The 16,076-nt window shown below is 44.7% G+C and overlaps 1 protein-coding gene across 13 annotated transcripts in view; it reads left to right on the forward strand.

The window, feature by feature from the left end:
* LOC130188025 (uncharacterized) overlaps positions 1 to 16,076 on the forward strand; it is a 31,160-nt gene that overhangs the window by 3,254 nt on the left and 11,830 nt on the right. For 10 of the 13 annotated variants that reach the window (XM_056406066.1, XM_056406069.1, XM_056406071.1 and 7 more), the window contains exons 2-17: positions 6,787 to 8,009; positions 8,940 to 9,242; positions 9,340 to 9,444; positions 9,563 to 9,681; positions 9,992 to 10,210; positions 10,390 to 10,477; positions 11,242 to 11,394; positions 11,952 to 12,049; positions 12,346 to 12,518; positions 12,600 to 12,716; positions 13,390 to 13,632; positions 13,825 to 13,956; positions 14,094 to 14,972; positions 15,144 to 15,371; positions 15,490 to 15,723; positions 15,810 to 16,034. In XM_056406066.1, the coding sequence (XP_056262041.1) occupies positions 6,795 to 8,009; positions 8,940 to 9,242; positions 9,340 to 9,444; positions 9,563 to 9,681; positions 9,992 to 10,210; positions 10,390 to 10,477; positions 11,242 to 11,394; positions 11,952 to 12,049; positions 12,346 to 12,518; positions 12,600 to 12,716; positions 13,390 to 13,632; positions 13,825 to 13,956; positions 14,094 to 14,972; positions 15,144 to 15,371; positions 15,490 to 15,723; positions 15,810 to 16,034 (4,531 nt within the window). In that variant the 5' untranslated portion in view covers positions 6,787 to 6,794. Of the gene's footprint in view, positions 1 to 1,229; positions 1,358 to 6,786; positions 8,010 to 8,939; positions 9,243 to 9,339; positions 9,445 to 9,562; positions 9,682 to 9,991; positions 10,211 to 10,389; positions 10,478 to 11,241; positions 11,395 to 11,951; positions 12,050 to 12,345; positions 12,519 to 12,599; positions 12,717 to 13,389; positions 13,633 to 13,824; positions 13,957 to 14,093; positions 14,973 to 15,143; positions 15,372 to 15,489; positions 15,724 to 15,809; positions 16,035 to 16,076 lie in introns of those variants that run through there. The other 3 variants (XM_056406065.1, XM_056406062.1, XM_056406061.1) reach the window with 3 other exon arrangements.

Raw genomic sequence — 16,076 nt, forward strand, 5'->3', positions numbered from 1 at the left:
CTGCTCCTTGCAGGAGGCACAGGGTAGGGCAGGGGTTCCTAAGCAACTGAAGGCAACACGAGGAGTTCATGCAGTCCCTGTTTCTCTCCCCCGCTCTGCCTCTGTAATCACTTCATCCCAAACTAAAGCAGAGGCAACAGAAATGAGCCGAATCCCAAAGTACTCCCTTCTTGCGATTCATCGGATTCTTCCTGTCGATGCGCCTTGTTACAGTTAATGTGTAACGCCACCCGTTCTTGTGCTGCTTATGTGTCATCGCTGTGTTCAGTGATCAAAGTCTGAAGAAGGGGGACGAAAACACGAGAACCGTCAGTTACTGTGCCAGAGAGACATTGCTGTTGTTTGGTGTCTTGCGTCTTAATACCTCTTTTGGACTTTATGACACGATTGGCAAAGTCATCTTTGTCCTGGTAAGACGTTTTCCTCAAATAAATTGCCCGGAAATGACATGCGACGCTGCTGTGCATGCCGCATGAACTTCCTTCTGTGAGACAACGGTGATGGTGCCTTACCCCGTGTCGCGGTGGGAATAATGAACCCCTTTACTGCCCCCCCCCTTCTGCATATGAGCCGTATGGCCCTAATGGGGTCAGGCAGATGGGTGGGGACCATGCCGGGGCCCATTAAGACAGCTTTTGTGCACGCGCTGGTTTGTTTTATTTATTTGTAGATAAGATGGTTGAGGGTGGATCTGTTTGGACATATTTTCAGTTTCTAATAAATGTGTAACTGCCTATTTTAATATCTCACCAAATGGCTTGGGGCTGTCTCCCTGAAAGCCTCACACCGTGCAGATGAATGCACCACGTTGGTGTCTGAAAAGACTGGGACGAATATTCCTGCTGTCTCCCTCCTACTTCTGGACATTGCACTGTGTTACTGATTGCACTCTCTGACCCCCCCGCTCCTCCCCTCCCCCTCCTCTTTTTACTCCATGCCTGATTTTGACTTTTTCAACGGGGCATAGTGATGATTTGTGAATACCTGATAATGTAAAACACCTTTTTTGAGTATTATTATTATTCCCACTCATATAAATCTGTCTGCAGACCTGAACTCTCGGTGTGGTGATGTTTCTGCAGCATCTTAACATATTTAAAACAAACGCCTTGCATTGAGTGCAGATCTGCTCAGCGCCACATGGAAGTTGTGCCCATCTCCTCCAGCTCGTGCTGGTCGGCGCTCAGTTGGTCAACTCAAGTCTTCCGCGTGAGGCTCCGCCCCTTTACGAGCATCGGACACCTCCAGCACAACAAAGCGCGCGTCGCAACATTGTTTCTCCTGTGAACGCGCGGAATAAAGGGTTTTGTCGGATTTTGTGCCCTTTGCTTTCCCATTGATGCTGATCCTATAGTAGGTAAGCCACGTTTAAGGTGTATGTTCCCCGGGCGTTCGGGATGAGTTGCTGTGTATTTGTGTGGTTGCACATTCGGCGCCATTTTTATCCACAGATTGTTTAAATCCCCCGGCACGTTGGCCCGATGCAGCCGACAACTGTGCTAATGTTCGGTTGAGACGGAAAAAAGTTGAAATTGAAGTCGAATGAGGCTTTACTGCCTTGCGATATTTCCACGATGATTTGTTGAAGCGAATTACAATTATACAGCCTATATGTTGCGCAATTAAGCCCAGTTGCTGTTTTATAACAACCCCATACATCACCCATAAGTGCCCCGTCTCAGCGGAGGCAGCGATGCGTTGTTTTTGTGTTTTTTGTTGTTTTTGTAGAAATGGATGAGCATGCACGTTGTTAGTCTGATTTAAAAAAAAAGGGCGCCCTTGTTTTTATTTATTTTTTAGAATTGAGGAAAACTTACTCTTTAAAAAAAGGTCTTTTATTTAAGACATGGTTATATTCTGAATTCTGATAATATAGTTTAATAATATATCGTGTATAGGAATAAACAAATCCTAAATGAATATTTTGAATGGACTAAATATGACTTGATTGTCATATTTTATCCCCCAACTACTTGTTATGTTAAGTAGTTATTGTTCCACATGATTTACTTTATGTCAGGGTGCTTTTGGTCTCTAATGCTTCTCTGTGATGTGTGTTACAGCGATTTATAAGTATGTGTCTGCACAGATGTTTTTTTTTTTTTAGGCTGTATCGGAGATGAGAAGCATTGCTTTTGAATTTTTATTTTCTACGTGACAAGACTTGCTTTTACCCCAAGAGGCGTGCACGGGTTAAACATATGTCTTTGCTGGAGGGTGGCATATTTAAATATGTGTCTGTTCCTCTGCTAACACATTTAAGAGCTACTCATCCAATAAGCCTCATCTCCATTGATGATACTGCTGGATATATATGATAATCTTTTATGAAGCGTTGCAGATAGGCCGGAGGAAGAATGAGGCCGAGACATTAACGCATCAGCACTGGCAAAAGCGACAGAAGTTAACACGGAGGTTAAAACATGACAGAGATAAGACCCGGGTGCTTGGGGTCCCCTGTTCTGCTGATTCAGCAATGTTGTGAATGCAAAGCTGCTCGAGTGACGCTGAAGGATCTTTCTGGTTCTGCTGCGTGAGAGTGAGGTCACCAGCAAGAGCTTGCTGGTGTTAATCCTCTTTTGAGAGTTATGATGCATTCGTGCAATTAGACGACTACTTTGTTGCGTGTGCATTACCAAATAAGCAACAGCCGCCACAATTTCCTCTTCCCTCCATAAGTGATGGAGGCTGTGGGTTTTACGAGCTTAAAAAAGTTTCATAATTTACCAAATCATATTTAAAATCAGATTATAATATTTAAATCGAAGTTGAGTTCACAGTACTCCTACAGTAATCTTCTAGCTAATGACTCTTACTTTCCATTATCAATGTGCACTAATGTACATTTGCACGATTCCTCCAAGGGGTTTTGGCTGAGTTGATGTTGGAGATGGATCCAGAATGGCTTTCAGGTCGACCGCAGTAAATCAATCACGCTCCTTCCTTTTTTTCCCCATGTCGGTTCGAGTTACAGCGCCGGGCTCACAGACCATCTGTGCGTATTGATCAGTCGAGATTTGGGGATAGGCTTACACATCGGACTTGACTAAAATAAACTCGTCGCCGAATACCTTTTGTGTTGAGTGTATAACGCTCTACACACAAAAGGTAAATAATCTATGATGACAGGTGCAAAGCGTGTACAGATGTTTGAGTCCCTCTCCATATGCCTCTCCATAATCATGAACATATGGAAAAAAATGGATGGATGGATTTGTTATCTGTTGGGCAGCCTTGTGTGTATGAACTGAACATACAAACGGTCAGGCATGTGTTTGTGTGCATTTTGGCATGTGTGCCTGTGTTTACTGAGAGAGTAAATCGAGCCACCGTGTGGCCAGAGGACTGATATCCTGGCTTTAGGTTCATTTCTGTTGATTTCCAGCCAGGAAGGTGGGGCTCCTCATGAAACCATGAATCAGCACAGCTGATCACGACTGTGCTTCTGCCAGGCTCCTCTCTCTCTCTCCCCTTCATCTCTCTCTCGCTCTATCTCACACAAAGATGCACGCAGACCTGAGGGACAGACAGAGTGGAGAGAGACAGATTGAGACTGAGTGAGATGGCGACAGTGGGCAGGTAGAGAGATGGAGATAATCTCACTTGGTCACTTGGGGGATGATTAACTCTAAACTCCTTCTAATTCCTTCAGCTTACTCTCAGTTCAGCACCCAGGAAACCTGCTTTCTTTTTGTCCTAGTATTCCGACAGGGTAACATTGTTGTCGCGCTGCCGCTGTTTGTCAGTCAGTCTCCAAGACAGAATGATGTCTGCATTTGCACATGTGCACACATGTATGCACATGTGCAAATGCGCATCGTGTGCAGCGCACTGTGAACAGAAATAGACATGAGCTTGTCTGTAAAGGCTAATGAGTTTCTGCATCCTGAGCACATGTAGCTATTTATACACTTCTACCTCCTCTCCCCCATTCAGCCCTCTCGTCTCATTTCATCACGCGCAAATGCCGTCGCAGCACTGCAACATCACTGGCAAATAAGGTTTTGGTACCTTTTGTGTATTTAAACAACTTGAGACCTGGATTAATGTTTAATTAGAGTGAGTTTTGGCATTAGTAGCGGGTCACTGGGCAAGCTTTTTATCATCATTTTAATGAGAATTATTTATGAAATGGAGCTCACACTGTTTAAGCATTGGAACTAATTAATTGTCACAGAATAAGTAAAACATTAAGTTTCCTTTGAGTACACTTCACAGAGTCTTAACGCATCTCAAATGATCTTCCCGTGGGAACATTACATTCAATTTCAATTCACAGAAACTCTAAATCAAACCCTAATTCAAGCCTCTTTGCGAGCTCACTCTTGCTCGAGGGTGGCCTACTTCTTCATCTATTATTTAGCTCATTAGTGACACTAATTATACAGGATTGAGGGCAGATCTTTTTTTATTACAGCACGGCAATATTTTATCTAATTACCGCCACACCAACAAAAATGAAATGAGCATCTTATTATGAGAGATTGATGGTGCTTTTCTAGAGATCTTTCGGCGAGGCCGCCGCTACCTGAATCGGTCATGATGCCGGTTCGGTCTGCTCAGCTGGCTGATAGCAGAGATGTGAGATGGGAAACACAAAACAGAGGAGGCAGCAGACACGAGCTCAGCTGGTCCATTAGAAGCATGTCTGTGTTCTGACAATCACAATTTAGATGACGGAGCATTAAAAGACCCAGAGGAGCCCGGGAGCATTGATGCGTGTGTGTGTATGTGTGTGTGGTGACCTAGGGAATAGGCCTATGGGGGGGTCTTGTGGGGGGAAGGGTAGGCAGGATTAGTTATAGTGTGCAGCACAGTTATTGGTCACTGGACACAAACAAAGGGAGGGCTAAAGAGGATTTGGTCTGTGTGCGTACCCCCTCCTCCCCTCCTGCTGTCCTGTAGTGCCAGTGGGAAGTGTAGAGGGCCAGGCTGTACCCTTTGGGACGGCCCTGTACATCTGGAAGATTGGCCTGCCTGTCTAGCATCCCCCTCCCCCACCCTAGACAAGGCAGAGTGGGACTTGAGTTGAACTACATATTGAAGAGACAAACACAGCCACATTAGTCATCATTTAGACAATGCCTAGTACAGACATGTTGCGAATAAATGTTATTGCAGACAAACATTGATTGCAATGTGATCTACTGTAACTGATATATCTTAGGAGAAGGTGCAGCGGGATTGCGTAATACCTGCAGTGCATTGCAGTTGTTTGATTTAATCAGCCGGTTAGAAGTTTCTAAATATACCAGATCTCTCCTCTCGCTGCCAAACTAGTGAATCAAAGTTATATTTACTCAACTCCGAGGCTCTTGTACTGTGCGATTGTTTGGGGATTGACACAAATTATTATTTTGATTCATCAAATAATCAGCTGTTTATGTTTTTTATGAATTGATACATTATTTAGTCTCATGTGAGTCTGAACAATGTCCCTCCAAGTTTCATAGTTTGTTTCCAGTATTTCTGACTAACAGACAAACTCAAAGATTTTCAATTCAGAGTGACTGAAAAGATTTTTTGGAAATGTTTTAAATATATTTGAAAAGACTAAAGAAAGTATATATATATATATATATTTTTTTTTTAAATAACAATGAATTCATCTGCAATTAATGAATTCAGGCGATCAACTAATCATTGAACCAACTCATCTTTGCAACTCTACTGACTGTGAATTACATTTTTATGTAATAACTCATTTAGGTAGGTCGTTGCATATTGACAGCGGTCTTGGTATCAGCCATAAAACGGACAGCCGGTAACAATTTGCTTCGATCGACAGTATCTTTGATAAAGCAGTCCGGATCATAAGTTTGCAGCACGACCCGCTGTGATCTAATTTACCGAGAAATATTGATTTAAAACCATTTATTGACCATTTTATATCGTATCGTGGTATCAACGGCCCTATCGCCTCAGATGACCTGTGCAGGAGGGACGTGTGCGATGAAGAGCCAGACGTGCTTGCCAAGGATGATCCTGTCGGTGCTAATATGAAGCTCGGGAGCAGAATGCCTCCTTTGTGTCAGGGAGATTTAATGAGTCAGTGGTAGGCAGCGTCGGGAGCTCGCCTTCAGAACACACTCGTCAACAAGGAGGGCTATTGTGTGTTGCAGTAATGTTTGTGTACGTGTGTCTGAGTTCGAATATATTCTGTGGGTGGCGGTTGCCTTCATGTTTTTTGGGAATAAATCTCATTTATAACACTCTATGTTATTGTTAGTTACCCAGAGCAGCACTCTAAATTACTTATTGTCCGATGTGCTCATGATTAGAGCTTCAGCCGCAAATGAGAATAATGAAGCACGCATACAGATGACCTTATTTACATGATGGGAGATTTTCTTTTTCATCATTACCATATATTTCGTGATGCATCTATTAATTGTTTGACCTATACAATGTAAAATCGTGACATCACAATTGTTTAGATCACAAGATCCTAAACTAAAAGTTATTCACTTTCGCAATGATGTAAAAAAAACAACAACGATACAGGATCAGTAAATACTTTGCTTGAAAATGAACAAAACATTTTTGGGGGATTATTTTTAAGTTTTTTTATCATTGTCTTCGAACATGAACATTAGTGATAAACATTAGTACACTTCCTTTATTCTGCAAAGTGAAGTGTAATGTTTCCGAGTAAACGCCGGCTGATAGACTGTCTGCTGCTCCTTATCGTGTTTGTTGTGTTCAAGAACAGTCATGCTGTACTTCATGATGGTGAAAGGTCACGTGACCTTTCTCCATCTCTGACTCTTCTTTTCTCCTTCCCAGTGGCTACCATGACAACAGAGGCAAGTGCAGTGAGCGAGGCCGACACCGAGAGTAAGCAGAAGGCCAGCGGCGCCGAGCCCGAGCCTGAACCCGAGCAGAAGCCGGCGGCGGCGTCCGAACCGGAGGGGGAGCAGTCGAGCAAGAAGGCCCAGGAGCAGGCGTCTGAGTCTGGGCCCGCCGCCGTCGCCACCTCCCCCGAGGAAGAGCAGCTGAAGCCTCGTACCCGGACCTCTGCTGGCAAAGGCCTGTCTCGCCTCTTCTCCTCCTTCCTCAAACGCCGCTCACAAGGCTCTGAGGGAGAGGGCTTCGAGGCAGAGAAAGCCGCAGAGGAAAAGGAGGACAAAGAGGAAAAAGCTCAAACTTCCGAAGAGGAAAAGAAGGAAGACGTGAAAAGTGAAGAGAAGGAGGCAAAAGCAGAGGAAGAAAAATCTGAGGTAAAAGAAGTGAAAAAGGAGGAAGAAAAAGAGCAACAAGAGAAACAAGAAGAAAAGGTTGTGAAGAGGGGCAGTAAAAAGAAAAAGAAAGAAGCCAAGAGGAAAGCGGAGAAAAGGGATGTGGAGAAAGTGAAAAACGACGAGGAGAAAGAGGAAGAGGAAAATAAAGAGGAGGAGAAAACACAACAGGCTGTAGAAAAGGAGGACAAATTGGAGACAAAAGAAGAACAGAAGGAGGCTGCTGAAGTTAAAGAGAAGGGGGCAGAAGCTGTAAAGAAAGAGAGTAAAGAGGAGGAAAAAGTTGACAAGAAGGTTACAAAGAAAAAAGATAAGGAGGACAAGGTGAAGAAGAAGGAAGAGGAAAAGGCAAAGAGGAAATCAGAGGAAGAAGAAAAGGTGAAGAAGAGAGAAGAAGAAAAAGCAAAGAAGAAAGAGGGAGAAAAGTCTAAGGAGGCTGAAAAAACCAAGAAGAAGAAAGAAGAAGAAAAGACCAAGAAGAAGGAGGAGGAGAAGGCTAAGAAGAAAGACGAGGACAAGGTGAAAGAAGAGGTCCAGAAAAAAGATAATGACAAGGAGGATGTAAAGACCGAAGAAAAGCAACAGAAGGAAGAGGAAAAAAAGAAAAAAGAGAAGGGGATGAACAAAGGAAAGAAAGAGGAGAAGGAGGCAAAAGGGCCCAAGGAGGAGCAGGTGAAAGCACCGATAGCAGCGCCAGAGCCCGAGCTTAAAACTGAGCCGGACACTGAACAGGCTCCTGACCGCCACTCGGTCAGCAGTGCGGAGACACAGGTGAGCGCGACACTCGGACATCACGCCACTGATTCGCTCTCTCGTCACGAGAAGATCGTTCCCACTCTTCATCATAAGGATGCAGCCAGTTAGCTTAGCTCAGCAGAAAGAGTGGAACATGGAGACACAGCTCGTCGGACTTAGTCCAAATGAAACTAAATCCAATATCTTTTGGTCGGCACTTCAAACATTTGAGTGTTAAAATGACAACTGGTGGTTTCAGTGGGATTTGTCGATGCAGTGACTTCCTGCTGGTTGGCACTGCGATAACAAGATTTCAGGAGGTTGCTGCCCCAGGCCAAAAAAACAGTCACACACTCATTCATTCACCCCTTGTTGTTTTTACACTTGTGGTTTGTGTGCTCATTAAACACAGGAAATAAAGCATGTTAAAGCAAGTGGGTCGGCCAGGCCTTAGCACGGAGCCAGCTTCTCTGTTTCCACCTTTCTATCCTCACCAGCTGCTGGTTGTAGCATCATATGAAACGGACGGTTATTCATCTTCTCATCTAACTCTTGGCAAGAAAGAAAAAAACTGCAACACAAAATGTCAAAGTTCTCCTTTGATCACCAGTGTGTGAGAAATAAGAAGCTCTCATGTGCACACATGCATGCAGCAGATTGGATTGTCGTGGAGGAACACACGTTTCCTTTTCCTTTTCTGATGAATATTTGATGTGGACAGCTTTGCTCAGCGAAAGTCACAACGCTGATTTGAGCTGAAAGCTTGGCCCGAAACAAAAGTCTTCCATGCTGGTCTAAAATGTACAAGCAGCAGCTACAGCATATTTGCTGTTCACTCAAACCTGTCGTCATCTTAAGTAAAGCCCGATCATAATAAATACAATAGGATAAAAATGTTGACCCGCTTTTCTTTTTTTCACCTGTATCTGACATGCTTCGTAAATGTCTCGTCTTGACTCTTCTCAGCACATCGTCGTTCAAGAGGAACAAAAGGAAGACGCTGCAATAAAAACGGAGCCCGAAGTTGTGGAGGAAGTGAAGGAGGAGGACGAGGCGGAGAATAAGGAAGAAGAAGAAGCAGCAGAACAGGAGAAAGAAGTCAAAGGGGAAGAGAAGGAGGAGGCGAAGGAGGAGGCGAAGAAGGAGAAGCCTGCGAAAGAAAAGAAGCCGGAGAAGAAGGCAGAAGAGGCGAAAGGCTCCAAACGACTGAAAACCATGCAATGCAAAGTCACCTTGCTGGACAACACTCAGTTTGAGTGTGAGCTCGACGTAAGAGACGTCACACATTACCCCATGTTGTCTTGTTTGTTTAATGTTACGAAGACTGAAGAATGTCCCTCTGTCTCTCTCCCGCTCTCTCGTGTAGAAACATGCTAAAGTCCAGGAACTTCTCACCAAGGTGTGTGACCACGTCAACCTGCTGGAGAGAGATTACTTCGGCCTCTCTACCTGGGCAACCCCGACCAGCAAGGTAGGCTGCCGTGTCTTCTCCGGTAGTTTTAGTCGCTCCGCGAGAGCAAAACGAGATATTACACATCAGTGAAAGTTGTGGCCAGATGTTTATTTTATTTCCCCCCAAATGTCCGCAGACATGGTTGGAATCGACCAAAGAGATCAGGAAGCAGGTTCCGGGTGCTGTGTACGAGTTCACGTTCAGCGTGAAGTTCTACCCTCCTGATCCAGCACATCTTACCGAAGACCTCACCAGGTGAATGTCTCTCGTGTTCAAGGAGTCGTTCCTCTTTTGGGGAAATCGGCTTATTCTCTGAGATACAACATGTTGTTGCATGAGCAGGTTTTAACACCCTGGACGGAGCCCGGCTGTTTCCATCTGCGTCTTTATGCGAAGCACCTGTTTGCTTTAGCTTCATATATTTTCCACCTTCTCCTCTTTCTCAAGCATGAATTCACAAAAATGTCACGACAGTATAATCTTTTATCACCTCATTAAATATGGACTACAGTTTTTACATCTCCATGAGTGAGTTTATTTATTTCCTTTGTCACATCTTCTTTAGGTACTTCCTGTGCCTGCAGCTGAGGAAGGACATTTTGCAAGGTGTTCTTCCCTGTTCCTTCGTCACGCTGTCCATGCTGGGCTCCTACACAGCCCAGTCCGAGCTCGGAGAGTATGACCCCGAGCTCCACGGGGTAGATTACGTGAAGGATCTGAGCCTGGCCCCGGGTCAGGGCAAGGAGCTGGAGGAGAAGGTGATGGAGCTACACCGCACGTACAGGTAAAAGGGGATGGGAGCTGACTGGCTACATGGTGGTGTTTTGACCGTTGTTTCTTCATGTTTGAGGAAGCACAATTCAGCAGCCCCAAACTGTAAAGGGTCTCTGCATCTTCAGCGCTTGTATAACTGGATGATTTGACGGGTCCTTAAAATAACCCTCATCATCTGTGTTTTTCCAGGTCAATGAATCCAGCCCAGGCAGACATGATGTTTCTGGAAAATGCCAAGAAGCTTGCCATGTATGGAGTTGACCTGCACCAAGCCAAGGTACGTTAGTATTGTTGTTAAATGTTGTTTCCTGAGTAGATTAGTGTTGTGTGGTTAAACTGATGGTGCGGCGTTTTCATGGCAATTCTAAAGTGGTAATTGTTTTTGCAACAGCATGCTTTTATTACATCAGTTGCAACCAGATTTGTTGCACAACATACACAATGTACACTACCGTTCAAAAGTTTGGGGTCATCCAGACAATTTCGTGTCTTCCATGAAAACTCACTTTTATTTATCAAATGAATTGAAAATTGAATCGAAAATATAGTCAAGACATTGACAAGGTTAGAAATAATGATTAATATTTGAAGTATTAATTTTGTTCTTCAAACTTCAAGCTCAAAGGAAGGCCAGTTGTATAGCTTATATCACCAGTATAACTGTTTTCAGCTGTGCTAACATAATTTCACAAGGGTTTTCTAATCAGATATTAGTCTTCTAAGGCGATTAGCAAACACAATGTACCATTAGAACACTGGAGTGATAGTTGATGGAAATGGGCCTCTATACACCTATGGAGATATTTCATTAGAAACCAGACGTTTCCACCTAGAATAGTCATTTACCACATTAACAATGGATAAGTGTGTATTTTTGATTAATGTTATCTTTATTGAAAAAACTGTGCTTTTCTTTGAAAAATAAAGACATTTCTAAGTGACTCCAAACTTTTGAATGGTAGTGTAGTTGTGGGAAGAGCAGGGCGATGGCGCGCAGCGATCCAATATCACACCTGTTTCATCCTGTTTTCCCGCATGCAGGATCTGGAGGGTGTGGACATTACACTGGGGGTGTGCTCTAGTGGTCTGATGGTGTACAAGGACAAGCTGAGGATCAACCGCTTCCCTTGGCCAAAAGTGCTGAAGATCTCCTACAAACGCAGCAGCTTCTTTATCAAAATAAGGCCATCAGAGGTAAATCTCAATTCATGTTTTCCATTCAGTTTTTTTGAAAAGCAATTAGATTGTTGTTCTTATTTTCTTAACTCGTGGAAACCACCAATATTTTCTCCTACATCCTACCTGGCACTTTGGTCTTGGTATTGTGAGGAACTGAATTTACTCATGGATTTATATCGCTGGACCCATTCTTGGATGTATTTTGTGTTCTTCTACTGCATTTACTCCATGAGTATTACATTTAGATTGTTCATGTTGGATCATAATCTCATTGTGGTTTGTATCTGGTTGCGTTGTATGTTAGTTTTGGCTATAAACATGGACTGGTGTAACCTTCATACAAAAAAGTTGATGTTCACAGATCTTTTGGGTTTTGGTTCCAGATTATTCTCTAGCTATTCTTATTATGAATATTTAATAAATGAGGTTTATAATATTTAACATAAGAGATTGTCTTTTAGAATTGACATGATCTACAATATGACCATTCAACGCAGCTCTGGGAAGTATGGCATACAGCATGGCAGAATAACGTCGACATACGGTTATTACATTCAACTTCTCACTTCCAGCTCGAGCAGTATGAAAGCACAATTGGCTTTAGACTGCCAAACTACAAGGCCTCGAAGAAGCTGTGGAAAGTTTGCGTTGAGCACCATACCTTCTTCAGGTAAGTCATTCTCGCTTTATTCTAAAATGACACTTTCCTGCCCAGCAACAGAAGTCACTGTACGGCTCTGCCTGTGCCCTAGGCCTAGATAATTGGCTAACTGGCCTCTGCAGCTTAAGCCTTATATGGTCCTGACCTTGAGAATTAAACTTCAAAGGTGTTGTCTACTTAATAAGACCGGTAGAAGTTGTTGCTCACCTTTTTTAGGGATTGCAAAATCCTTTCATTTGAAATGATGTAACATTTGAAATCCTGTTTCGTGGGTCGAGCACTGAAACACAGTTTTTGTCCCGCAGAGTTCCAACAGTGGAGCCCCCCTCATCACGTCCCTTCCTCGTATTGGGCTCTAAATTCCGGTACAGCGGGCGTACGCAGGCCCAGACCCGCCAGGCCAGCTCCTTGATCGACCGGCCAGCCCCTCGCTTCACGCGCTCTGCGAGCAAGCGACTGTCTCGTGACCTAGATGGAGGTATGTGTGTGAGCCCATGTTGGAATCATTATAATCAAACGCAGGTTCGATGAGCTCCTCTGACGTGTTTCGCTCTTGCAGCTGGAGATGAAAGTCTCCAGTTCCTGCGACAACTCTCGGCATCGACTAGGTCCGAGCTTGACGATTGGTCGCTGATGCTGTCATCTGACAAACCCCGGGCTTCTCCTGAGTTCCCAGGTACCGGGATCTGTGTGGAGCCGCCACAGCGCTTTTTGACATATCTGCAGCATTCATAACATTTCCGCTTTGAGACGACCTCATCGCATCATTCGCCACGCTGGTCCGTTCTGGCTCATTTGCTTTTATGCCTGTAATCGTTTTGAAAACATTGCCAGTCACTTTCAGCACAGATGGTTAACTGGTCAGAACACTGACCAGACTGGGTCATGTGGGTAATGTCACCCACTTTGCATCATCACGCTAAGAATGGTCGCTCTGAGAGGAAGAATAAGGACTTTCCTTCCTTTTTAAGTACACACAGGCATGTCCAGTCTTGAGGTTGCTGTTCCTCATTTGTTTGGCAATTTCACAACTTGCTTCTCGATGTGTGTTGCACAACGGCTTTCATTCACTTGAACCTTTACGTTAAACATCGTCACTGACCGACTCGCTCATCACCGCTCCAGCGGCTGCATCATGAAGACTGAAAAGCGATTGCCAGTTTCATCCTTTTCATCTGAGAGGCATCTTTTATTCCGCTTTGTTCTAACCCCAGCTTGCCGGACTCACAATAGTCTGCGACACATGCTTGCCGTCTGGTTTGTCAGAAACATGCTTGAAGCACTACGAAGCATTCGTCCCTCCAGCAGAACCATTACATGACTGCCATCACCTCGTCATCTCTTCACAGCCAGAGGGGAGTCTCAGTCCTGGGAGGAAGGGCACTGTTTTCACACAGTCACGGTGACCTTGGAGGACAATGAGACTGGGCAGACTGGCTCTCACACCGTCACCCAAACAGCCAGTCAGCCATGGCAGGAGCTGGCATCTGATGAGCGGCAGCAGCGGAGACGGGGGGACCAGTGGTCTGCTCTGCTCCATCGTCATCCTCCTTTTCCCTTTGTCCCACCCTTTGAGTGTGTGAAACAGCCAGGTATTTGCACTTTCAAAGCCTCACATTTCCAGGTTTGCTTGAAGGAAACCCAAACTGAAGCTTGGCTTTTTGAGAACATGCGTCAAAATGTTGTGACTTCTTCCCGTTTTCAGCATTTTGCAGTGTGAGATTCGTGTTTGTTTGCCCATCTGGTATAAAATTGTTAAGTAATATTTCTTCCGATATTGTCAGCTAAGCTCAGCTTGGCAAAAATGAGCTCCCTGGACCGGCTCTTGCGACCAGCTCTGAGACGGCAAGATAGCTGGTTCCTTTACTTTGACCGAAGCTTCAGCATGTCCTCGCTTGGGCATGTTGACAAACCATGTGAGTTTCTTTGTGTGGAAATATGACTTTTAGAGTTTGAATACTGATGCTACAAATATTTTAACAGTCTGCAATATGAATCATGTTCTAGTTCCTTTCATGGTCATTGTTACGCTTTCCCTTTTTACTCCTACCAGTGCCCCCCCTAGCTCAGCTCCAGCAGGAGGATGACCGGGCCATGCATGTGGCAGAACAGAAACTGACCAGTGAGGAGACCATTGAGAGGCTGCAAGAAGCTCTGATCTCAGACCAGCTGAGAGAGATGGAGGTTTTGAACAGGAGGCTGAGAGAAGTTAGGGATTTAGAGGGTTGCCTCCAGCGGAAGGCTGAGATGGCAGCGCGACTTCAGGAAGTAATAGAAGAGGAGTTGGGTAAGGAAGAGATGGATAAGTTAAGAGAGGGAGAAGGCGATTTCGAGCAGGAGAAACAAAAACAAATTGAAGGTATAACAGAAACGGTCTCGTGGAAATCTTTGGGGACAAAAGAGCATAAAGTGGACGAATTAGAAGAGCAGATAAAGCAAGTGTTTTTAAAAGGCTTGTCTCCTGAAGAAGAAGTAGAAGAAGAAGAAGGGGCCGAGATGGAGCAGGAGAGTGAAGAAGAGGTGACAAATGAGAGTCTGTCCGAGGAGAGCTTTAGAGGGAAGCTACACCAGGTAGAAAAGGAATGGCAAGACGAGGTGGAGGAGAAGTCTGGATCTTCAGATGTCAGCAGCAGCACTTCTGTCGTCGCATACCGGAAGGTGGAGCGCCGGAGTAAGAGGAGAGTTACGATTGTGGATGAGAGAGGGTGGACGCAGGACGAAAGGAAAGATGTGCAGGTACAGCATGGTGCAACTCTAGAGGGGAGGGTAGAAAAAGAAGGGACAAGGTTTAAAATGGAAATACTGGAGACAATAACTGAGGGAGAAGTTTCAGAGAGGTTTCAGGCTGAGGATCAATCTCAAGTGGCAGATAAGGACCTCTGGTTCGTCCTGTTTGACCGCCCCCCACACAAAGCTGTTTTTAAACCACCAGGTACAGTATGTGAAAATGCTCCCGGCGTTAAACCTCTACTAATCTATTTAAGATGTACCTTCTGTAATAGATTTTAACTCTACCTCTCTATACCCTGCTTCTTTTACTGTGATCTTTTTGGCATGTTTGCTCCCAAGTTGAACGATTCTGTGTCTCTACTGTCACCATTAGTTACTGTGGAACGTGCTCAGCTGGATGAAGGCGATTATTTCACCTCCCAGACAGAGATCTCAACATGTGAGGAGAAAACGGAGATTGTAGTAGAAGAGAAAACAATGAGAGGAGAAGAAGTGTGGCTCATACCAGAGATCCCACCAACACAGACCATCATGGACAGAGATGATGACTGGTTTGTGTTGCTGGATGTTGTTCCCAGAGAAACATCACGTGCACCACCAGGTACTGCCAACATCCCCCGTGCTGCTTCACAGCTTCATCAACGCAATCGTCCGGAGCTTTGTGGCCGCTCTTATTTTGAAATCCCCTGTACTGAGGATTTGTATCTCTTGTGTCTCAGTTGCGGTTGCAGAGCGTGCTGAAGTGTCCCCAGAAGAACTTCTCTCTCTAGTTAGAATAGCAGCCGACGAGGAGGGCGAAAAAAGAGTGGAGATTATGGCAGCGGACACAGAAATCCAACACGTGCCGAGCGAAAAGCGAGTTGTAGCACCGCCCCAGGCCGTGGGAGGGAGAGAAGATGACTGGTTTGTGCTGCTGGATGTTCCCACCAGAGAACCATCATATGTGCCACCAGGTATTGACGCCTTTCCCTCCAGGCCAATGATAAAGACTTACAAGCATATTATACGTGTGTTAATACTCATCTATCCTGTTTGTCAGTAGTTACCATGGCAGAGTATGTTCAGGTTTGTCCTGAAGGAAGCATATCCACTGTGGCTGAAACAATAACGATAGAGTCCAGGACGGAGGTCATAGTTGAAGAGGTTGTGGTGCATAAAGACCACAAAGGAGAGCAGAAACTATCCCAGCCAGTCGGAGAAAGAGGCGATGACTGGTTTCTTCGACTGGATGTTGTTCCCAGAGAAACTGCCGTTGTAACTCCAGGTACCCACAGCCTTCAAGTTTCTTTCATATTCCTCACACGTC

Source organism: Pseudoliparis swirei, chromosome 22 (genome assembly GCF_029220125.1).
Source record: "Pseudoliparis swirei isolate HS2019 ecotype Mariana Trench chromosome 22, NWPU_hadal_v1, whole genome shotgun sequence".
NCBI lineage: Eukaryota > Metazoa > Chordata > Actinopteri > Perciformes > Liparidae > Pseudoliparis > Pseudoliparis swirei.